Source organism: Bos mutus, chromosome 4 (genome assembly GCF_027580195.1).
Source record: "Bos mutus isolate GX-2022 chromosome 4, NWIPB_WYAK_1.1, whole genome shotgun sequence".
NCBI lineage: Eukaryota > Metazoa > Chordata > Mammalia > Artiodactyla > Bovidae > Bos > Bos mutus.
In genome coordinates this window covers 20,664,254-20,688,581 of record NC_091620.1, presented here as the reverse complement: position 1 = coordinate 20,688,581, position 24,328 = coordinate 20,664,254, and the positions used below count along the sequence as shown (strand labels likewise).

The following is a 24,328-nucleotide window of genomic DNA, read 5'->3' as shown; positions in this document are numbered from 1 at the left end:
GTTGTAGATGATCCAGCATCTGAGGGTTAGTAGGTGGGGGTGGGGTAGGGTCACAAGATCAGAAAAGCCTGCATTCCGGAGTCCCTGCCTGGAAGGTTGGCTACCAAATGCCCACTTTCAGATTGCTCAAGGTGAGCAAGAAGTAGACTTCTACAGGTCAAGCCCTTGACAGCTCCTTGTGTGTGTGTGTGTGTGTGTGTGTGTGTGTGTGTGTTAGTTGCTTAGTCATGTCTGACTCTTTGCAACCCCATAGACTGTAGCCCACCAGTCCCCTCCATCCATGCGATTCTCCAGGTAAGAACACAGGAGGGGGTTGCCATTTCCTTCTCCAAAAGGAACTATAGAAAGAAAGAAAGTGAAGTCGCTCAGTTGAGTCTGACTGTTTGTGACCCCGTGGACTATAGCTTACCAGGCTCCTCCATCCATGGAATTTCCCAGGCAAGAGTACTGGAGGGGGTTGCCATGTCCTTCTCCATGAGATTTCCTTATTCAACACTTATTCTATCCATTCCTCCCCTCCAGGAACCAATTCTTCTTTCTATATTGCTGTTCTGGGGTCTGAGGGGGTCCTACTATCTGCTGATGGGTGTATTTCCTTGAAGGCAGCTCCTGCTGAAATTTCTAATTATCTTCTGTTTGGGGGACTTCTCATTTGGGGACCTGTGCATATGTCATAGTGCCCTCTTTCATCTATGTATGCCGGGAGTTGGTGGTGCCAACTCGTGGCCTGGAATAGCATTGCGATCTGCTATCAAACTCTGTAGACGCTGGATTCTACTTTCTGGATGTGTCTCCACCATGCCTGCTTCACCTTCTGTGGCTAAGAGGTGGATAATGGCTGTTCACTTGCTAGAAAGCTCCAAGACTTTGCTTTAAGACAGTCAAGCTGTCTGCTGACCCTCCATTCACAAGCAGAAGGATGCTTGACTGTCCACATGTGACCACACTCTGCCACGAGAAGTGCCAGGAGAGATTCGATGACAATTTAGAAAGTATGAACCTTTAACAAGCTGAGATCGCAGGTGGCGTGCATTGACAGGCTGAGAAGTGAAGGAAACGGGATGGGCCATAGCATTCCTGCCTGACAAATCCCATGAACAGAGGAGTCCATGGGGTCACAAGAGTTCAACACGACTTAGTGACTAAACCACCAGGATGTTTGATTAGCAATATCAAGAGCAGCTTGCGACTTTCCTGGTGGTCCTGTGGCTAGGACTCTGTGCTCCCAATGCAGAGGGACTCAGTTCAATCCCTGCTGGGGGAACTAGATCCCACAAGCCACAACTAAGACCCGGCTCAGCCAAATAAATACAGATTTTTTAAAAAGAGCAGCTTGTAGTCAACAACTTCCAGTGATAATACAGTCAAGGTCTGGACGGTGGCACTGCTTCAGCATCCCCACTGTGTGACTGGGGACTTGAGCGATGTTGACATGCAGCAGGTAGACTATAATCTGATGAGCTCCATACTCGTTTTAATAATGAAGCCAGAGGAGAAACAGTTGATCTGTGTAGAATCACATCGCTCTCCTGCTTAAAGGCCTTTCTTCAGTGGTTCCCCTTTTCTCTGGAAGGAAAGAGTACATTTTACACACCACAAACCAGGTCTTGGGTGTTCTGACTCTCACTTTTCCTTCTCCACCATTCAATCTCATGTTACCCTCGCTCAGGGTTTCCCAGGCCAGTGTGCCAGTGTTGTCCCGAGCACAAACCCAGCAAATAAATGTTGATGAATGGACGAGAAACAGGGAGGCCGTTAGGAGGTGGGAACCGCAGTGCTGCGATTTGGGTCTCGGTCTAGGTGTTATACAAGCACTCTCTTTCTCTTTTTTCGTATTGACTGTGCTGGGTCTTCTTTGTGCCCTGTGGGTTTAGTTGCCCTGATGCATGTGGGATCTCAGTTCCCTGACTAGGGATCGAACCCACATCCTCTGCACCGGAAGGCAGATTCTTAACCACTAGACCACCAGGGTACAAGCTAGACCACCCTAGATACAAACTCTCTGAGATCAGAAACTTCACACGTTTGCTGCCCCAGTGGATTCCTGCTGCCTAGAACAGTAGCTAACACGGAGTAGAGGCCGATACATTTATTGAGCAAGTGAGATGAAGTGGAATGAATGAAAGAGTGAATGGCTAAAGGGACCAGTGGCCAGAAACGGGAGAGGCTTAGTCAGCAGAAGCAATAGGCTCTGGTGATTAGCTAGGTGCAGAGAGGGGTGGCTAGGAGAGAAGGAAGAAGCACGGATGAGCCCAAACTCTAGACTTGGGAGCTGAGGGGAAGGAGGTATGATTCACGGAGGTGAGGGATGTGGGATGAGGGAGAGGTTAATGGAGGAAGGAGGCTGCTCTGATGGGTCTAGTTTTTAGACATTTGGAGTCTGTAACATCTGTAGGGGATCTGAGAAGAGGTCCAGTGGGCAGCTGGACATATTAATCTGAACTCAGGAATGAGAACTGGGAGGGGAGAGAACAGACTGCAGAGTGATCAGCCTGTGGGCGTTAATTAAAGCCAAGCCAGTGTTTAAGACTGCAATGTGACAGGCAGCATGGCTGCATGATGATATATAAAATATGGTCCCTGCCCTCATAACCAATACAAAATCAAGATTTGACACAGACCTTTAAACTGTTTACAAACTCATTCCTGTCTCCATAGCAACCTGGAGGAGAAGAAGATAGTTCTGTCCTTATCTCAGGAGGGAAAGACACACAGATGGCGGCCGTGTCTTAATGCAGGAGACGTTCCGGTTTCACGTGGGTTCCTCAAAGAGTGGCACCTGGAAATTCTACGCTAGCTGATCCAGACCTGTGCGTTCCCCCACATCTCAGCCACGGGGCCAGAGGGATGGACAGAGAAGTCTGAATCAGTCCTTTCCAAATTGCCTTTTCTCTCCCCCTCTTTCTCTATACCCACCGTTCCACCAAAGCCATTCTGGGGGTGGCAGCAATGATCAAATTGCTGAATCCAAATGAGGATGCTTCAGGAACCGCCTCACCTGGGTTTTTGGTAATATTCACACCCTTGGCCTTTTCCGGCTTCTTGAAACTGTCCCCCTGTGGCTTTGGTGGGAACGATCGCAGACCATGTGCTCGAGTGCTTCCCATGTGTCAGGGCTCTGCTGAGCATGCTCCACGGGCACCTCATCTTCCTCACAAGAGCCCTGGGCGGTATGTACAGGTATCCCCACTTTACAGGTGAGAAAGAGTATCTAAGAGATTAAGTAGCCTCCCTAGAACATCCAAGCTAGAGAGCTGAAGGGGTTGGGTTTGATTGAATCCAGGACTTGAAAGCAAAGAGCAATGTTTTAAGCACTAGAAAGAAAGTGTCCCTCGGGCACTTTCATTGCTCCCTCTCCGACCGACTTTCCTCTCCTTCTTTTCAGGCCTCTCTCTGCCCTTTCCCCTGCAAGGCTGCTCCTGTTAGTGTCCTTCCCATGGCCTACTTCTCAGCACTCTACCTTTTCTCTGTGGCCAATTTTGTCCTTATGGCTTTGCCCCATCTCTATACAAGTGGCTCTCAAAAACTCCTTCTCCACTTCAGATTTCTCTCCCTATCTCTCCAGGACCTGGGGCCTCCTGAGCATCCTTACCTGTCTGCCCACCAGGGACCTTGTGCTCAGCTTGCTTACCATGGAAGCCACAATAACGTTCCTCCACTTATTCCTTCCCCAGGCCCTTATCGTGTCACAAGGGACCACGTGGGCTCCATCAGTGGAGCCAGAAGTCGGAGGGTTATCTTCAGCAACCTTCACCACCGCACTCAATGAGCAAGAACTGTAGGTTCTGCCCTCCCTGTAATCTCAAAACCCAGCCCCCTCTTCCCCATTTCCACATCTACTGCTCCATTCAGACCATCCTCTCTTACTTAGCTGACCAGTGTCTCTTTGCTGGTCTCCCATCTCAGGTGTAACCCGATCCGCCTTCCGAGAAGTATTTCTGTTTAGAAATAATAATAATACTGTTGGTGCTCAATTTTTGGTCCTGCCCTGGCTTCTCACTGATTCTAAGATAAAGTATAAACTCTGGTGTGGCCCAACTGTCTTGCCTCACCTGACCCCCGCCACTCACCCCCAGCATCTGATGCCCTCAGGCAAGCCTTAGCTGTGTGCCGCCTGCCAACTCCATCGGTCCAGTCTAAGCTCAGGTATCATTTGTTCAAAGCCTTGACTAAGGAATCCCCTGGTGGTCTAGTGGTTAGGACTTCAATCCCTGGTCAAGGAACTAGGATCCTGCAAGCTGTGCAGTGTGGCCAGAACTTTTTAAAAAAATAAATAAAGACTTTACCAATCTCCTTCCTCCTGTTGTTGCCCCTGTGTGCCCTGTCTGTCTTTATGTCACAGTCTCTAGAACATGGACGGCAGGTAGGTGTTTACGTGTCTGCTTCCCTATCCTGGGATCTGAGCTCCTTGGCGGCAAGATCTGCAACGTGGGGCCTTATATGCAAGGATTCTGTCCCCCAGTGCCAAGTGCATACAGACAGTCCAATGCTTGTGAGCTGATTGAAGGAATAACAAATAGAGGAACCTGCAAATCTGACCCCTGTTCTCAGAAGCTGGACAGGGAGTCTGTAATACACTGGACGCTGTTGAGGAGACTGGACTGGATTGGAGCTAGCTGAGGTTTTCTGCCTTCCAAAGAGTCCCAGCATCTTCTCCATGGACATAAAACAGCTGGCGCATTCCCTCTGTCTTTAACTGCAACAACTCTGCACCCCAGGGGCAGAAACACAGAATAAACTGCATCATACCAGGCTCTGGCTGGGTGAACTATGAATATTTAAATCAATATGTGATTTTAGATTTATGGAACAAAACTTTGGGTTTAAAGCCAGAAGATTGGGGTTTGAGCCTGGCCTCTAGGATTTATGAAAAGTACGATATCAGACAGATTTCCTTAGTGGCTCAGCTGTCAAGAATCCTACTGTAATGTAGGAGATGTGGATTCAATCCCTGGGTCAGGAAGCTCCCCTGGAGGAGGGCATGGCTACCCACCCCAGTATTCTTGCCTGAAGAATCCCATGGACAGAGGAGCCTGGCGGGTTATATATAGTCCATAGGGTCTCAAAGAGCTGGGCATGACTGAAGTGACTGAACACGCATGCACATGATCTCAGACAGTCTTGTAACATTTCTGAGCTCCAGTTTTTCCCTCTGGGAACCCAGGAATGAAAAACCCTGCTCACCTACTGCCCAAGTTTGCTATGAGGCTGAAATGAGGTTACAGGTCAGTGTATGACCTGGTTACAGCTTACTTGATCAGTTATGATGCTGAGGACACCCTGCTGTCCTTCCCCTCAGGGTCCCGTAGGGCAGAGGGAGCAGGTTCTGAGGCTTCAAACCTTGTCAGAGACGTTGGGCTTCATGCAGGCCAGCTGGGAAGCTTCGGCAGAGGAGGAAGGCATTCGCACAGGCAGTTTTTAAACACAGGGAACATGGAGGAAATACCACACAATTTATGGATGAGAGCTTTAAAAAGAAACACAAGACTTAAGTCAAAACAGTTGACTCAACTCTGGGGGAGGCGTCTGCCTAGATGTAGAAGACAAAAAAGCTAGAATTGGAGTGGGTTGAGACAGAGGGGTGTCCCACTGAGCGGGGTAAACGGACACGTTGATGCACAGCTGGGCGCAGGTAGCCAACTGCCTCTCTAGAGGGTATCACCTACTAGCACTTTTGAAATTCCACTTCTGAGACTGTCACTTGGGTTATCCTCACAGTGATATGTATAAGGATGTTCACCAAAGACTCATTTGTAGTTGGAAAAACTTGAAAACAGCTTGAATGCCATTTAACAGAGGATGGACCTGTATGAACTACAACACAGCCAACCAGGGGAATTCCAAGAAGCAAATGATGCACGTGTCTGCTGTTGTTGTCGTTTAGCTGTTGTGTCTGATTCTTTTTGAGACCCCATAGACTGTAGCCCACTAGGCTCCTCTGTCCATGGGATCTCCCAGGCAAGAATACTGGGGTGGGTGGCCATTTCCTCCTCCAGGGGAGCTTCCTGACCCAGGGATTGAACTCGAGTCTCCTGCATTAAAGGCAGATTCTTTAACGCTGAGCCACCAGGGAAGCCCCATATGTCTGAGTATGAACGTGGAAAGATCTTTACAGGTGAACGGGAAAGGCCAGTTGCACATGGCATGGATATGATGATCTTGTTTTCATAAAAACTAAAAATATACCAATATTTGCAGATGTGTAGAAAAAGATAGTGGGGGACATAGACAAATTGGTTAACAGAGTTTATCTCTGGGAGTTGGGATTATAGACTATTTTTTATACAGTTCTGTAGAATTGGTTGTTTTCGTTTTCTATTTTGGCTGCATTGGGTCTTTGTTGCAGTGCTCAGGCTTAGTAGCCCTGAGGCCTGTGTGATCTTAGCTCCCTGACCAAGGATCAAACCCAAGTCTCCAGCATCGGAAGGCAGGTTCTCAATCAGTGGACTACCAGGTAAGCCCTAAGTTGATTGTTTTTAATAGATATGTATTGAAAAGAAAACATCTAGAGAATCAGTTCAGTTCAGTTGCTCAGCTGTGTCTGACTCTTTGCGAGAATAAAAAATCTAGAGAATAAAGGCCTAATATTTAATGGTGGTATATATTACTGGAACAGTCTCCTCCTCATTCTGGAAAAATCTCAACCAGCATGTCTCTGCATTGCATCACAGATACCCAAGCTGTAATACATCCTTAATCATGTTACTCTTCTGATGCAAAGCCTAAAACCTCTCGTGTTTGACCCTTCTGTTCCATCCGGATTAATTACTGTCCACAATTCACTGAGTATTATCTCAGGAGAGTGTTGAAAGGGGGTGATTATCTCTCTACGGCATTTACAGCTTCCACAAATCACAAATCACACACAAAGGGCTCCAGAAATACTAGTTGAGGAATTCGTTGGGCTTCCCTCGTGTCTCAGATGGTAAAGAATCTGCCTGCAATGCGGGAGACCTGGGTTCGATCCCTGGGTTGGGACGATCGCCTGGAGGAGGGCATGGCAACCCACTCCAGTATTCCTGCATGGAGAATCCCCATGGGCAGAGGTGCCTGACGGGCTGCAGACCACGGGGTGGCAAAGGGTCGGACACGACTGAGCGAATAAACTCAGCACATGAATGAGAGGAACTGGTGTCTCTAGGGGAGGTGACCACCCCTCGGGACATCCCTGAGCTGACTGCCAACATCAAAGCCATCTCCGTGAACCAGGCAGGGCCTGTGACAGGTCCATCAAAGCCATCCCCATGGAAAGGACAGGGCCTGTGACAGTCCCACAGGCCCATAGCAGGATGGGAGGCATGGCTTCTATATGCAGAGTCTGAGAAGAGATGAGGGCCCGCCCTGGTCTCTGTCACCAGGTGGCCGTGGGACTTTGTACCATCACTTTCTCTTTCTGGATTTCCATTTCTTCCTCCGTAAATAAGAGCCAGGCTTGGTCAATATTTCTCCAAGCACATTCCTAAGAGCACAACATCCAGGTTGTGTTTATACATGTCCTTTAAGAGGGATTCTGTGGTCTAATGCACTTGAGGAATGCCGTTCTCTGCACCCCACTGTTGTTGGAGAGTCACCATGCATGTCGGTAGGTTCAAGTCTCCAAGAGGTCTTATGTAAATAAACCTATGTATCAGCTCACTCCAATATTCTTGCCTGGAAAATTCTATGGACAGAGGAGCCTGGCAGGCTACAGTCCACAGGGTTGCAAAGAGTCGGACACAACTGAGTGACTGAGCATAGATGCACACAGTACTGGTCACATGGGACGAGAGACATAGAATATGGAGAGAGGACAGGAAGTCCTAAAGGGCTTGGCTGGAACATGGGGCACTGGTCCAGATAGGTGTAGCCATTGGGGGACACCCAAGTAGAGATGCAAAACAGGGAGGCAGGTCAAATGGTTAGAGAACAGGGAGGATGCTTGGAAGGAAGCCACTTGGTATTTGCATGGTCACTCTCTTATTTGGGGCTGATGCTCATCAGTGCATCTGGATTTAACTACCATTTGCATATTGGTGCCTTGAATGATTGACTATCACCTTTTGATAAAGAGTATGGGCTTTGGAGTCATACCTCCCATGCCTCAGTTTCTACTTCTCTAAAGTGGGATTAATAATAAGCATTGCCTCCTAGAGTAGCTTATGAGGATTAAGTGAGCTAATATACCTGGATGTTCTTAGACTAGTATCTAGCACATAGTAAGTACTCCATAAATGGTACTGTCAGTATTAAGGATTATTATTTGTATTTGCAGCCGAGATTCCTCTCTGACTTGACAGCTCCACTCCAGTGTCTCCCAGGCATCTCAACAGCACCAAAACCCAACTTTTGATCCCAGCAGTACCCCATCTTTTCCCAGCCTTCTTCATCTCAGTGAAGGGTGCTCCCTCAAGTCAGGAACATGGGGATCAGACATGCCGCCTCCCTCCCCTTCTGTCTTCCTCCAATCCACCAGGAAATTCTGCACAGTCTGTCCCCAGAATAGATTTCAAACTCATCTACTTCTCTCCTCCTCTCATCCCTACTCTAGTTTGAGCAGCCTCGTCTCAAGACGAACAAAATCATCTTCCAAGCGGCTCCCTGCTTCTCTTTCCATGAATTCTTCACGCAGGGCCAGAACAACTCTAACAAACAGAAATATGACCGCACTAAACTGCTAAGTGGCACATAAAATGAAGCCCCGGCTGCTTGCCGTGGCTCTGAGCTGTCTGGCCTCTGCGGAGTCTCCTCCTTTCCCAGCTGCTCCTCCAGCTGGCCTGCTGGCCTCTCTCCAGTTCCCACAACAAGGGGAGTTTGCTCCCACCTGAGAGCCTTTATCTGGTCACCTTTTTGGCCCAAAGGCTTTACCTGTCTCCCCCTCGCCTGAGGCTCTTGGCTTCAAGTTGTCCTCCCCAGATTTCCCCCCACACTCTCCTAATGGGTTATCCCAGTTATTCCCAGTCACAGACCTGTGTTCACAACCTTCACAATGCTGTTCTCAACATGCAATTTATCTACTTGTTTATTGTCTATCTGTCCCCAGAGAAAATTCTCCAGAGCCCAGTGCTTCTCCTCCAAGGATTGTAAACCCAGCATACAGCCTGGCCCCCCGACCCATGATGAATGAACAAAAGACTGTCATGGTGAGTGAATGGTTTCCTCTCTGATACACCCTTCCTGTTACTGAAGGTGTCACCAGCTGATTAATAAGCAAAAGATGATCCAGTCCACCTTAGTCCGATAAGCTCAGAGATAGAACAAAGGGCCCTTACACAAACCTACAGGTATGCTTCTAGACATTTAAGAAATCCTCCAAGTCATTATGAGAGGGCTGACACGAGGCAAGATCCTTAGGCATTGAGTAGGGACCCCACTGAACCCCTAGGGGCCAGGGGACCCCACGGACTAAATGACCTTGAAAAGTGAAAGCACAAATTGCTCAGTTGTATCTGACTCTTTGTGACCCCATGGACTTTACAGTTCATGGAGTACTCCAGGGCAGAATACAGGAGTGGGTAGCTTTCCCTTCTCCAGGGGATCTTCCCAACCCAGGGATGAAACCCAGGTCTCCCACATTGCAGGTGGATTCTTTACCAGCTGAGCCACAGGGGAAGCCCAAGAATACTGGAGTGGGTAGCCTATCCCTGATCTTCCCAACCCAGGAATTGAACCGGGGTCTCCTGCATTGCAGGCGGGTTCTTTACCAACTGAGCTATTAGGGAAGCCCAAACGACCTTAGTGGGATGGATGTCCTCAATGCAGCTGGCATTTTTCATCAGTCTGATGTCTGGCCTTGAATTTTTCTGGGGCATTCAGTTTCCTGACCCATATGAGCATTTAATGACAAATTAATTTTTTTTTAAGCATGTTCTTTCTTTAAGGAGTACTTGTCATGATAGAATTCTATGGTTGCAGCCATTGTCTTTCCCAGCAGACCTTGGGTCGGGTCTGCTGCTGCTTCTTCCCGGGAAAGTTAACGTAAATGTTTATTGGCGGTACCATCATCAAGAAAATAAAGTTGCTGATTCATTGCCTTACAGTGAAACCCTTTGTTTTCCCCTCCTCTTCCTTCCTCTTTATAAGGAGACACTTCCGAGAAAGGGCACACTTCAGAGACCCACATCTTGGGATATTTTCTTGGTTGCCTGTGTCTTCTGTCTGCAGACTGTGGGTTCCTGTAACAGCTGGGGGATCAGCCTTTCTCTTTCCTCTGCAGTATCACCCCTCTAGGGTCTCTGAGGACAATGGAAGTCTTAGGGCTCTTCAGGCTGGAAGTGAGCAGCCCCGTGGTGACGGTGGCCCTGTCCGTGGTCTTCTTGGCCCTCCTGAAATGGTAAGTGCAGCCAGTATGTCCCAACCACGGTGACATTGTCAGAAATAGCAGTCGCAGAGCCATGCTGGAACCGGGGTGGGGTCTTTGGGAGTGTGTTTTTCTTCCTCTCTAATCTACAGGGAGTTGAGTATTAACACAGCTTCAGAATTAAAAGCAAACAGCCAGGTTAATCTTTTGCTCTAATGCATGCGATGGAGGTGTCAGGAAAGGCTGGTGATTCAGTGACTGAGAACGCTACACATAATTAAGTTTGAGAGAGAGGGAGAAAGCAACAGATTGGCAAGGTTTGGGCAGAAGTATTTCCTTGCATCCCCGTCCTATCTCCCCAGGCTGGATTTACAGCAGATTCAGCCTCTTGGTTCTGATGACGTTAAAGCAAAAAAAAAAAAAAAAGATAAAGGAGCTGTCCGGCAACGTGGTCTGGCGACGTGCATGGGAAAGTCACTGCGAAGGGATTTCTGTAGGTTTAAAGATAAAGAGGTGGAACTAATTTCCTCATTTTCTAATATTTGATAGAAAGGGATGAATGAAGTGTGTGCAGTGCCACCAAGTCTGAGACCTGGGATGATCTCAAATTTAAACTGGAAACAACTCCCCGTGATCTTGTTAATTCAACAGAAGGTTTTCTAAAGTCTGACTTGATCAGAGACTGGATGTGAGGCCCCACAATATGCTTCATTTATGCATATTCACCTTGTCAGTGAAAGTTATTAAAATTACCCACTCCATCAAAAGCACCTGGATTTAGGCAGCTCTGGTTTTTGAGGGGAAAGTGGAAAAAATAATGGAGAGTTTGAGTTTGAACAGAATTTCAATTTACGTTTCTGGTAGTAATAAAGCCTCCTCTCGATTAATAACTGGGAAAGCACTTTGAAAAGCATCAAGCATTATGCAAATGTGAGGTATTATTCTTTTGGAATTTGCATAGCTGAAAATGGAATTCACGTTTGATGTTCTATGATGATGAAATTACTTCTTGGAAATTGGCTCTGAAACCCAGCTTCAGTCCCAGTGCTGTTTTGCTTTCTAACTGGTTTAATTATCTTTTGAACTTTTCTCAGTGTGGCTTATCTTGCCTTGAAACCAGCCACGTGCAAACCCAGGAGCAAGTGGTAGGCTCCTTTCCCCACCCTGCTCTATCCTTCCATCCATCTCAGCGTGTTTCTGCTCAGAGATGGACTTAGCACAGTGCCTGATATGTTCTGGGTGCTTAGTAGACATCAGCCTGTATCATTAACTATCTTTTAATGTGACCTAAACACAGAGGGAAATAAGTCTTTTGTGCTTCAGGTATATTTAAAATTTCTCGTTAATATGCTTATTAATATTAATTTCTCATCAACGGTTGTGCACTGACTGTAATTCTCAAAGAGTGTCCTGTTTGAGGCCCCCATGGTCTCACAGCATCCGTATTTCTATTGTACACTTCACTTCACTTCTGTTTCTGTCTTATTGGGTCTTTTCAATTTCTATAGTCTTAATTTCCAGCTCAGTGCCTGATATATATAGTATGGCTCTGATAAATGTCTGATGAATGGGTGAGTGAATTGCATACATTAATGTTGTGCTTGTCCTGGAAAGGGGCATGTGTCCTGAGTGATAAGCTGCTGTAACTGGGTGTTTCTAATCAGCGTAGATCAGAGTCACAGCTAATAACACCATACCATTCAGCAAGGCAGTTGTGCATTTGTAATCTGTTCCGGGGCCATGCTAATAACTTGGGTCAAAGACACTGAGATTAGAGAGAGGCATGAAGCGGAGGTGGTGAATAGGAAGCCAGAGCAGACTTCTATTTGTTCTTGTGAAAATATTTACCGATTTGTTCATGTGCTCCAGGCATGGCGTGAGGCCCTGGTACAAGGTCAGAAAACAGGAGGTCTAGATTAGATGCCCAAGGTGGGGGAGATGTGAAGGTTGTGGCTGAGCTGGCTGTCTGGGGAGGATGACGCTGAAGAGGAGGAGCCTTGAGGGGCCGTGGATGTGGTTCTTATATCCTAGGTCTATCCTGGATCAGCTCAAGGTCACCATCCTTGAGCTCTCAACACTTGTTTTCCAGGCAAGACTCCTGAGAGAAGTGAAGTGAAGTGAAAGTTGCTTAGTCGTGTGCAACCCCTTGGACTATACAGTCCATGGAGTCCTCCAGGCCAGAATACTGGAGTGGGTGGCCTTTCCCTTCTCCAGGGGATCTTCCCGACCCAGGGATCGAACCCAGGTCTTCTGCATTGAGGTGGATTCTTTCAGCTGAGCCACAAGGGAAGCCCAAGAATACTGGAGTGGGTAGCCTATCCCCTCGCCAGTGGATCTTCCTGACACAGGGATCGAACTGGGGTCTCCTGCACTGCAGGCGGATTCTTTACCAACTGAACTATCAGGGAATCCCCAAGACTCCTGGGCAACAGACATCAGTTTGAATGAGGCAAGGCCTCCCTCCCGTTTCATTTTCTCGACAAGATGCATGTGGGAAAGAGAAGGGCACTCAGGGAGAGCTGGGGGGTAGAAAGACCCTCACAGCATCTGCCCCCAAGGAGGTCTTGTGCAGAGTGCAGTTTTGAAGGTTTAAACTCCTTACTCTTTCCTGTTAAGAGTTCCGCCGGCCTCTGGACCAGGAGAGCGTGCAATAAGAGCCTCAACTCTGGGAAGGTAACGCGAGGAGGGCCACTTCTTGCCGGCTGCACCAGCCTGGGGGTTCATTCAAATCAGGGGCGAGGTCCCGTACCTCACTGCAGTTCTGGAAACCTGTCCATAACTTGCCTGTTCTAGTGTTTGGTTTAATGCAGGCAAAATGAAGAAGGCCACACGGCACTCGGGATGTAGGCTTTGGTTCTCCTCTTGCAGCAGCTTCATCCCCCAGACCCTGACTCCATCCTGTGGGCTTGGCAGGTCCATGAATGGTCACGTGCTCCACGCATCCAGGCCTCTGTTCTTGCTGTTCTCCATGCTTGGAATCCCCTTTCTCTCCTCTTTCCTTCAAGGAGCTCAGCGGCACCTCCTCACTGAAGGTTCTGCTTGCCCACAGCACTGACCAGTCCCACTCACTGTGCCTTTCCTTGTTGTTCTCACCTCTATCCCCCACTCCTCCACAGTGCATGCATGCAGTTGGTGCCTAATGAATGTTGGCTCTAATCTCCACTGGTATTTTCTTGCTGGCTCTTCCCTTAGACGTCATAGCTCAATACAAGTCTTAATTCTTCTGCCTACATGCATCATCCTTTTCCTATGGCCTTTTCAGTTTGGACCAGCTTGGGGTCCATGCTCTAATTGGACCCCAAAAGGTGTGCTGTTTTTGGATTTCTACTCACCTTGCAGAGCAAGACTATGGCATGTACTTAAACATTTCATTATGAAGTATATGTATGAATTTAGAAAGCAGAATAGAAAAGAATCAATTTCATTTTAAAAGAGACTAAAATAGTATATTTTGATAGTTTTCCCCCCTAAAGGTATTTGATACAATTTTTTTGATGACAGTCACTAAAATGGATAGTTATGAGGCTGAACAGTGTGCACTGGGGTCTAAGGGGCTCAGGGCTACTCCCCTGGGGGTTGGAGCTGGGGATGTAGGATACATTAGCAAGAAGCCCATGAAGCTTGTGATCAAAACACGTGACAAAACATCTTAAAATCTCATTTTTCTGTATGAAGTTGTTTGAAATCCTGACTTTTGGAAGAGATTTATGTCCAAGAAGTAAGTGGTGTGAGTTAGTGCTAGAGGCAATCTTGCCTGGCAAATCCCATGGACGGAGGAGCCTGGTAGGCTGCAGTCCATGGGGTCGCTACGAGTCGGACAAGACTGAGGGACTTCACTTTCCCTTTTCACTTTCATGCCTTGGAGAAGGAAATGGCAACCCACTCCAGTGTTCTTGCCTGGAGAATCCCAGGGACGGGGGAGCCTGGTGGGCTTCCGTCTATGGGGTCGCACAGAGTCGGACACAACTGAAGAGATTTAGCAGCAGCAGTAGCAGCAGAGGCAATCTTAAGTACAATGTAATTAAACTTTGAAGACCACCTATGAGCTGGCAGCTTTTGGTAAGATGAGGATTTCTTTATTAAGAAAGAGTGTAAAGTGAAGTGAAAGTGAAAGTTACTCAGTCGTATCTGACTCTTTGTGACCCCATGGACTATACAGTTCATAGAATTCTCCAGGCCAGAATACTGGAGCGGAGTAGCCTTTTCCTTCTCCAGGAGATGGATCTTCTCAACCCAGGGATCGAACCCAGGTCTCCCGAAATGTGGGCGGATTCTTTACCAGCTGAGCCACAATGGAAGACCAAGAATACTGGAGTGGGTAGCCTATCCCTTCTCCAGTGGATCTTCCCAACCCAGGAATTGAACCAGGGTCTCCTGCATTGCAGGCAGATTCTTTACCACCTGAGCTATCAGGGAAGCCCTAAGAAAGAGTGTAAGGATTCCCTATTTAATAACATGCAAATATACTTGCCCGATCCACACAGACAGAAACTAGATTAGTGGTTGTCAGGAGCTGGAGGAGGGGAGATGGGAGTGGTCGTTGGTAGGTGTGGAGTTTCTTGGGGGTGATGAAAATGTTCTGAAATTAGATAATGCTGATGGTTGCACAACTCAGTGAATATACTAAAACCACTGAATCACATACTTTAACAGGATGAATTTTATGACATGTGAATTATATCACAATAAAAAATTCATCTGTACACGAAAAAAAAAAAAAAGCGAGAGAAAGAATGTAAGGAAATAGCCCAGATATTAATGGTTGTGGTTTAATTGCAAAGTCGTGTATGATTCTTGCGACCCCATGGACTGTAGCCTGTCAGGCTCCCCTGTACATAGGATTCTCCAGGCAAGAATACTGGAGTGGGTTGCCATTTCCTTCACCAGGGTATCTTTCCCACCCAGGAATCAAACCTGGGTCTCCTGCATTGCAGGAAGATTCTTTACCAACTGAGTTACGAGGAAAAGTGATAGGATTGTGGGGTTTTTTCTTCCTTTACTCTTTCTGCATCTTTCATATTTTTAAGACAAATATCAATTACTGAGGAAAACAACAACAAAAAAGGTTTTACTAAAAAGAGTAGGGAATTCCTCCTCTGTAGCAATGAAGAGGAAAGCAGTCTTATGCTTTGAACATGGAGGTTTCAAGACGTACTCTCCAAGAGCAGAGTAGAACACACAGGAGAATTTAGAATAATCGGGAAACTTCCTGGCTGATGAAGCAGTGAGGAAAGTAAACCGAGGTTGTTGCGATAAGTGGCTAAAGACAGAAGAGTTGTCTTGGGAAGGTGGAAGGGCTCTTAATGCCAAGCTGCATTTAAGTCTGAGGAACCTGAGACCCAGAAATATAAACCAAATGGACATTAAAATAGGAAACAGGGTAAGTTAGTGTTCTGATCAAGTCTCATTCTCAGTTTAGTTCAGTTCAGTCACTCAGTCATGTCCGATTCTTTGTGACCCCATGGACTGTAGCACACCAGGCTTCCCTGTCCATCACCAACTCCCGGAGCTTGCTCAAACTCATGTCCATCGAGTCGATGATGCCATCCAGTCATCTCATCTTTTGTCATCCCCTTCTTCTCCCGCCTTCAATATTTCCCAGCATCAGGGTCTTTTCCAGTGAGTGAGTTCTTTGCATCAGGTGGCCAAAGTATTGGAGCTTCAGCTTCAGCATCAGTCCTTCCAATGAATATTCAGGACTGATTTCCTTAGGATTGACTAGTTTGATTCCCTTGCTTGACTCTCCCTTGAGAGTCCAATTTACTCTCAAGAGTCTTCTCCAACACCACAGTTCAAAAGCATCAATTCTTTGGCACTCAGCCTTCTTCACAGTCCAACCCTCACATCCATACATGACCACTGGAAAAACCATAGCCTTGACTAGACAGATCTTTGTTGGCAAAGTAATGTCTCTGCTTTTGAATATGCTGTCTAGGTTGGTCATAACTTTCTTTCCAAGGAGTAAGTGTCTTTTAATTTCATGGCTGCAGTCACCATCTGCAGTGATTCTGGAGCCCAGAAAAATAAAGTCTGACACTGTTTCCACTGTTTCCCCATCTATTTCCCATGAAGTGATGGGACCAGATTCCATGATCTTCGTTTTCTGAATGTTGAGCTTTAAGCCAACTTTTTCACTCTCCACTTTCACTTTCATCAAGAGGCTCTTTAGTTCCTCTTCACTTTCTGCCATAAGGGTGGTGTCATCTGCATATCTGAGGTTATTGATATTTCTCCTGGCAATCTTGATTCCAGCTTGTGTTTCTTCCAGTCCAGCGTTTCTCATGATGTACTTTGCATATAAGTTAAATAAACAGGGTGACAATATACAGCCTTGATGTACTCCTTTTCCTATTTGGAACCAGTCTGTTGTTCCATGTCCAGTTCTAACTGTTGCTTCCTGACCTGCATACAAATTTCTCAAGAGGCAGATCAGGTGGTCTGGTATTCCCATCTCTTTCAGAATTTTCCACAGTTTATTGTGATCCACACAGTCAAAGGCTTTGGCATAGTCAATAAAGCAGAAATAGATGTTTTTCTGGAACTCTCTTGCTTTTCCCATGATCCAGAGGATGTTGGCAATTTGATCTCTGGTTCCTCTGCCTTTTCTAAAGCCAGCTTGAACATCTGGAAGTTCATGGTTCACATATTGCTGAAGCCTGGCTTGGAGAATTTTGAGCATTATTTACTAGCATGTGAGATGAGTGCAATTGTGTGGTAGTTTGAGCATTCTTTGGCATTGCCTTTCTTTGGGATTGGAATGAAAACTGACCTTTTCTAGTCCTGTGGCCCCTGCTGAGTTTTCCAAATTTGCTGGCATATTGAGTGCAGCACTTTCACAGCATCATCTTTCAGGATTTGGAATAGCTCAACTGGAATTCTATCACCTCCACTAGCTTTGTTCGTAGTGATGCTTTCTAAGGCCCACTTGACTTCACATTCCAGGATGTCTGGCTCTAGGTCAGTGATCACACCATCGTGATTATCTGGGTCATGAAGATCTTTTTTGTACAGTTCTTCTGTGTATTCTTGCCATCTCTTTTTAGTATCTTCTGCTTCTGTTAGGTCCATACCATTTCTGTCCTTTATCGAGCCCATCTTTGCATGAAATGTTCCTTTGGTATCTCTGATTTTCTTAAAGAGATCCCTAGTCTTTCCCATTCTGTTGTTTTCCTCTATTTCTTTGCATTGATTGCTGAAGAAGGCTTTCTTATCTCTTCTTGATATTCTTTGGAACTCTGCATTCAGATGCTTATATCTTTCCTCTTCTCCTTTGCTTTTTGCTTCTCTTCTTTTCATAGCTATTTGTAAGTCCTCCCCAGACAGCCATTTTGCTTTCTTGCATTTCTTTTCCATGGGGATGGTCTTGATCCCTGTCTCCTGTACAATGTCACGAACCTCATTCCATAGTTCATCAGGCACTCTATCAGATCTAGTCCCTTAAATCTATTTCTCACTTCCACTGTATAGTCATAAGGGATTTGATTTAGGTCATACCTGAATGGTCTAGTGGTTTTCCCTACTGTCTTCAATTTAAGTCTGAATTTGGCAATAAGGAGTTCATGATCTGAGCCACAGTCAGCTCCTGGTCTTGTTTTTGCTGACTGTATAGAGCTTCTCCATCTTTGGCTGCAAAGAATATAATCAATCTGATTTTGGTGTTGACCATCTGGTGATGTCCATGTGTAGAGTCTTCTCTTGTGTTGTTGGAAGAGGGTGTTTGCTATGACCAGTGCATTTTCTTGGCAAAACTCTTTGCCCTGCTTCATTCTGTATTCCAAGGCCAAATTTGCCTGTTACTCCAGGTGTTTCTTGACTTCCTACTTTTGCATTCCAGTCCCCTATAATGAAAAGGACATCTTTTTTGGGTGTTAGTTCTAAAAGGTCTTGTAGGTCTTCATAGAACTGTTCAACTTCAGCTTCTTCAGCATTACTGGTTGGGGCATAGACTTGGATTACTGTGATATTGAATGGTTTGCCTTGGAAACGAACAGAGATCATTCTGTTGTTTTTGAGATTGCATCCAAGTACTGCATTTCGGAGTCTTCTGTTGACCATGATGACTACTCCATTTCTTCTGAGGGATTCCTGCCCGCAGTAGTAGATATAATGGTCATCTGAGTTAAATTCACCTATTCCAGTCCATTTTAGTTTGCTGATTTCTAGAATGTCGACATTCACTCTTGCCATCTCCTGTTTGACCACTTCCAATTTGCCTTGATTCATGGACCTGACATTCCAGGTTCCTATGCAATATTGCTCTTTACAGCATCGCACCTTGCTTCTATCACCAGTCACATCCACAGCTGGGTATTCTTTTTGCTTTGGCTCCATCCCTTCATTCTTTCGGGAGTTATTTCTCCACTGATCTCCAGTAGCATATTGGGCACCTACTGACCTGGGGAGTTCCTCTTTCAGTATCCTATCATTTTGCCTTTTCATACTGTTCATGGGGTTCTCAAGGCAAGAATACTGAAGTGGTTTGCCATTCCCTTCTCCAGTGGACCACATTCTGTCAGATCTCTCCACCATGACCTGCCTGTCTTGGGTTGCCCCACGGGCATGGCTTAGTTTCATTGAGTTAGACAAGGCTGTTGTCCTAGTGTGATTAGATTGACTAGTTTTCTGTGAGTATGGTTTCAGTGTGTTTGCCCTCTGATGCCCTCTTGCAACACCTACCGTCTTACTTGGGTTTCTCTTACCTTGGGCGTGGGGTATCTCTTCACGGCTGCTCCAGCAAAGCGCAGCCATTGCTCCTTACCTTGGACGAGGGGTATCTCCTCACCACCGCCCTTCCTGACCTTCAACGTGGGATAGCCCCTCTAGGCCCTCCTGTGCCCGTGCAGCCACAGCTCCTTGGACGTGGGCTTGGTCCTCCCGGCCACCGCCCCTGGCCTCGGGCGTGGGGGCGTGGGGTAGCTCCTCTCGGCCATTCTTGCGTTGTCGCAGTATGGTACTCTCGGCTGCTGCCCCTGACCTCAGACGTGGGGTAACTCCTCTTGGCTGCCGCCCTTCGGGCTTGGGGTCCTCCCGGCTTCTGCCCCTGACCTCAGATGTGGGGTGGCTCCTCTCCGCCGCGCTTAGCACGCTGGTCGCAGCCGCCTGCGCTCATCAGGTTAAATTAAATTGTGAATAGTGATCATTAAGACAATGATAAGGTCCATCCTTGTCTGTACCTGGAAGTTTCTTTCCCATAGAGCTTGCTTTCCATGTAGAAAAACTAGATTCTAACTCTAGCTGCTGCTGCTGCTGCTAGGTCACTTCAGTCATGTCCGACTCTGTGTGACCCCATAGATGGCAGCCCACCAGGCTCCCCTGTCCCCTACATCTAATTTCAGACATATTTTAAAGAAACCACTGGGACTTCCCTAGTGGTTCAGTACTAAGACTCTGAGCTCCCAGTGCAGAGGGCCCAGGTTTAATCCCTGATCAAGGAACCAGATCCCACATGCCACAACTAAGAGTTTGCATGCCGCAACTAAAAATCCTGCGTGCCACAACTAAAGATTTCACATGCTGCAGCTACAGATCCCACATCCCTCAACTAAGACCTGGCACAGTCAAACAAATATTTAAAAAAGAGAAGAAACCACTGCTCCCAGGGCGCAAGTTGGTTCAATGTATGCAAATCAATAAATGTGATACACCACATTAACAGAATGAAGATACACCACATTAACAGCTAATCTACAATTATCTCAATAGATGCAGGAAATGCATTTGACAAAATTTGACTTCCTTTCATGACAAAAACTCTCAAAAAATTAGGACGGAAAGTACCTCAACACAATAAAGGCCATAGTTCAGGACAAACTCACAGCTAACATCATACTCAAGAATGAGAAGCTGAAAGTCTTTTCTCTAAGATCAGGAACAAAACAAGAATGCCCACTTTTGACATTCAGCATAATGCTAGTAGTCCTAGCACAGCAATTAGATAAGAAAAGGAAAACATTGATATCTAAATTAGAAAGGAAGAAGTAAAACTATCTGTTTGCAGAGCATATGCTCTTATACATGCAATATCCTAGACTCACCCCCCCCCCCAACAAAAACCATTAGAACTAATGAATGAATTCATTAAAGTTGCAGGATACAAAATCAACATAAAAAGGTCAGTTGCATTTCTACAGACTAACAACAAACTTTCTGAAAAAGAAATCAATCCCATTGACAATAGCATCAAAGAGAATGAAATACTTAAGGATAACTTTAATCAAGGAAGTAAAAGATCTGTATGCTGAAAATTTCATCAATATGCCATTGATGAAAGAAATGGAAAAAGCCACAAAATACATGGAAAAAATCCCATGTGGGAAGAATTAATATTGTCAAAATGTTCATAGTACCCAAAGTGATCTATGGAGTCAATGTAATACCTATCGAAATTCCAATGGCATTTTCCACAGATAGGAAAAAAATCTTAAAATTTGCATAGATCCACAAAAAACTGAATTGTAAAGTCACTGTTGAGAAAGAAGAACAAATTTGGAGGCATCACAATTTCTGATTTCAAACTATATTACAGAGCTATAATAGTCAAAACATGTGGTTCTGGAATAAAAACAGACACATGGACGGAGGAGCCTGGTACGCTGCAGTCCAATGGGGTCACTAAGAGTCGGACACGACTGAGCAACTTCGCTTTCACTTTTCACTTTCATGCATTGGAGAAGGAAATGGCAACCCACTCCAGTGTTCTTGCTTGGAAAATCCCAGGGACAGGGGAGCCTGGTGGGCTGCTGTCTATGGGGTCGCACAGAATCGGACATGACTGAAGCAACTTAGCAGCAGCAGCAGCAACCATAAATAAAAATAAACCCAAATCAGATTAACAACTTAAATGTAAGACCTGCAACTAAAAGTCTCCTAGAAGAAAATATAGAGAAAAAGCCCCTTGACATTGGTCTTGGCAATGATTTTTTTGGCTATGACACTAAAAACACAGGCAACAACATCACCAATAAGCTAGTGGGACTATATGAAACTAAAATCTTCTACACAGCAAAGGAAACAATGGACAAAACGAAAGGCCACCCAGCACCTTCTGGATTTACTCCATGACTGCTTCATCTGTTGATGGTCTTGCTTGGGCTGATCTGTGCTGAATCTAGCTGCCACCAGTGCTGGTGAAAAACAAGTTGGATAAGACCCAAGGGGTCTGCTAGGGACTGCTCCCTCTCCTGCCTGGACACCCCACTCTTCCTTCTTGGCAGTTCCTATGGTGCTGAGTGTCCCAGGGCCCAGGAAATACCCTCAGGAGGCAGCTTTTGGGGGTCTCCTTGTAGCTTCTTGCATGATTCTTGAATCTCATCTTCCTGTCTTATTCCTTCAGCCTTTCTGGGTCACCAGCCAGGCACAGGTGGCTTTGGGAAGCAGGAAGGTATTTAGCTGGGTCTTGAGATGCAGGGAAGGACTAGCAGAGAAGAGGAGGGTGGACATTTCAGGTGGGAAGGTGTCAGAAGTGAGGGCAACATCGGGCTTTGTAACATTTGGTGGAATAGACCACTCAGAGTGTGAATAATGGACACATTTTAGAAATACATTTTAGAGGCCGTGGATAATTTCTGGTGCCCTAGAGCATCATAGAAAAGGATGCATGCTGTTTCCTTATTTTTGTGTGCTTTTGTCTAGGATATGATGGGTACTTCGGTTTAATAATTCAGTGATGAGCTTGGAGATAAAATTGAGCCTGCTTATGAAAACTAGGTCTGTGTTTCCTTGAGGACCATTTTCACAGAATATTATTTTTTGTTTTCTCTCTTTTAAATAGTTGTGCACAATATCCCCAGCCTTCTTCTCGCTTTATTGATTTTCCAGAACGAGAGGACGAGGTGTGACTATAACATAACGTGACTGATTATTTTAGCATATGCACCAGAACTTATACAGCCAAATGAATTTTGTGACCTTCAAAGGCATTTTCCTGATAGGCTGAAACCTTACTGCAGATATGCCATATCAGAAAACACCTTCTTAGCACTTTTCTCTGTTAACGGTCCTCGGTGTGTGAGTGCAGTCTTTCGACCACCCTCAAGGCACAAATCATTGTCTTTGTTGAGAACGGATTGATTTTTTAAAAAACAGCCCAAATTTTGGCAACTAGGCGATTAGACTGGGTAATATTATTTTTAATCCCAAGAAAAATGTGATCATAAAATAATAAGCCTTGCTGTCCTTACCGGGAAGTTTATGAGCCATTTCTGGAAGCCAGGGGATTCTGTTGGGCCATACTCACTGAACATATGAGTTGCTCTTAGTCAAGCTTAGTTTCACTTTAAAGTCAACAGCAGCAATCATCTTAGCGCTTATGGTCATACATCGTTTTATCTTGTAAGGAATTCAGGCTTCTGGAATTGGTAGCATTGACTCTTTGGGCAGAGATGAAAGAAGCAGCTCATTCACTCTATTAACAAAGCAGACCATCCGATTTGTGTTTGTGCCTTACTGAGCTGTTTGCTGCTCCCCTCCTGGGAGCGCAGTGGTTCTTCCAGAAATAAAACTACTGCACGGACCCTCCCCTTCACCCCCGAACATCATGATCCCAACCAACCAAACAGGCTGCCGTTTGCCTTTGAAGGCAAGGGCCTCATCTTTGGGAACCTGAACCGTGTGGCAGGGACTTGTTTCTGCTGGCCAAAAGGACACACATCTGCACAAGAGGGCGAGACTTTGGGGAGAGCGGGGATGGGGGCAGGTATCATGCAGCTAATGACTGGCACTTCAGCAAGGAAGGGCCACCCTTGTCCCTGGCTTACCAGAAATACGTGATGCTGCACAGTGTCCCGGGGGCTGGGGGACACAAGGCGCATCAGCTGAGAGGGGCGACCCCCGGAGCCCTGCTGTCTCCCAGTCCTCACCCCCACCCTACCCGGACAGAGCCGAGAGCTGGGCGACCCTGCAGAGCCACCTCAAGGCCCCAGGTGGTCTTGCGAAGACGTGTTTGCTTTCACCACAGCAGACGGCAGTTCCTGAGCGTGGCCCCAGAAAAAGGATGGTCCCCTCTTTTTTTGGCTCAAAGGTTTCTGGGAAAATGGTGTCAGAGAGTGAAGGCAAGGCCAACTGCTACCGATAATGGCTTCAACCAAAACCCTGCTTCCCAAGCTCTGCCCAGACTCCCAGCAAGAGCCAGCGCTGGGCACCAAACTCTGCGGCTGCCTCTGCCCTCTGAGCCGGGAAGTATGCCAAGTTGCTCCTGAATCGCCTTCCTCTACACACAATCCGCCCCTTCTCGCCACACTCTGCACATCGCAGTCCCCGCTGCCTGACGCCCTTGCCTCTCTGTTAAAGGAAATCCAACCCATCCCTCAAAACCTTGTCTAAACACTGCCTTCCTGAAGGTCTCCTTAGCCAGGCCAGCCATCAACGAGCCTGGCTTCCTCTGAATTCCACTTTCTGTCTCTACTGCGGTCTTGGCACTCGCTTTACTATTCTATTGTTCATGCCTGTGTCCTATTTCCTGGCCTGACAAGGCCCTGAGGGCAGGGGATGAATCTTAAACCCATGAGTGCCTTGTGCAGAGTAGCTGCTCAGTAAACTTTAATGACTGTACATACGCATGGCATGGCTTCTAAATGATCGCTGTCGCGTGTGTGTGTGAGTATCTGTGTGTGCTCTGATTACACTAGTGTCAGCATGACCTCAACACCTGGCAGAATTCCTGGCACCCAGGTCATTGAAAGAGTACATTCCTTCTTTGTTCATACACTCACCGACTGCTGAAGGCTTTCCAGGCCGCGTGCTGGTTCTACCTCATTGATGGGCTATGGATCACTTGACCACGAACTCAGATCAAGTAATTATCACATTAGAAATAGAGGAGCAAAGCTCTGATGCAAAAGTAGGAGATGGGATGGAAGGCAGGACCCAGCCATTTAGAAGATGAGGTATGTGGGGAGCACAGAATACCTGCTGTGTGGGCAGGGTATCCTGACCACAGTGTGGGGGAGGGGAGGTCCAGCCTCCAGCAGAGGCATCAAAGGACAAGCCCTTCATCCTTCACTGTTTTATTAACCGCTAATCCCCATAGTTCAAAGCAACGCTATCTAAACTCTT

The 24,328-nt window shown here is 46.5% G+C and overlaps 1 protein-coding gene across 1 annotated transcript in view; it reads left to right on the top strand.

Annotated features, from left to right (window-relative positions):
* Positions 1 to 10,064: 10,064 nt before the first annotated feature.
* The window catches only part of TBXAS1 (thromboxane A synthase 1), a 173,346-nt gene continuing 159,082 nt past the window's right edge, over positions 10,065 to 24,328 (top strand). The window contains 1 exon segment of the mRNA XM_005899757.2: positions 10,065 to 10,309. Within this exon segment, the coding sequence (XP_005899819.2) occupies positions 10,221 to 10,309 (89 nt within the window). The 5' untranslated portion in view covers positions 10,065 to 10,220.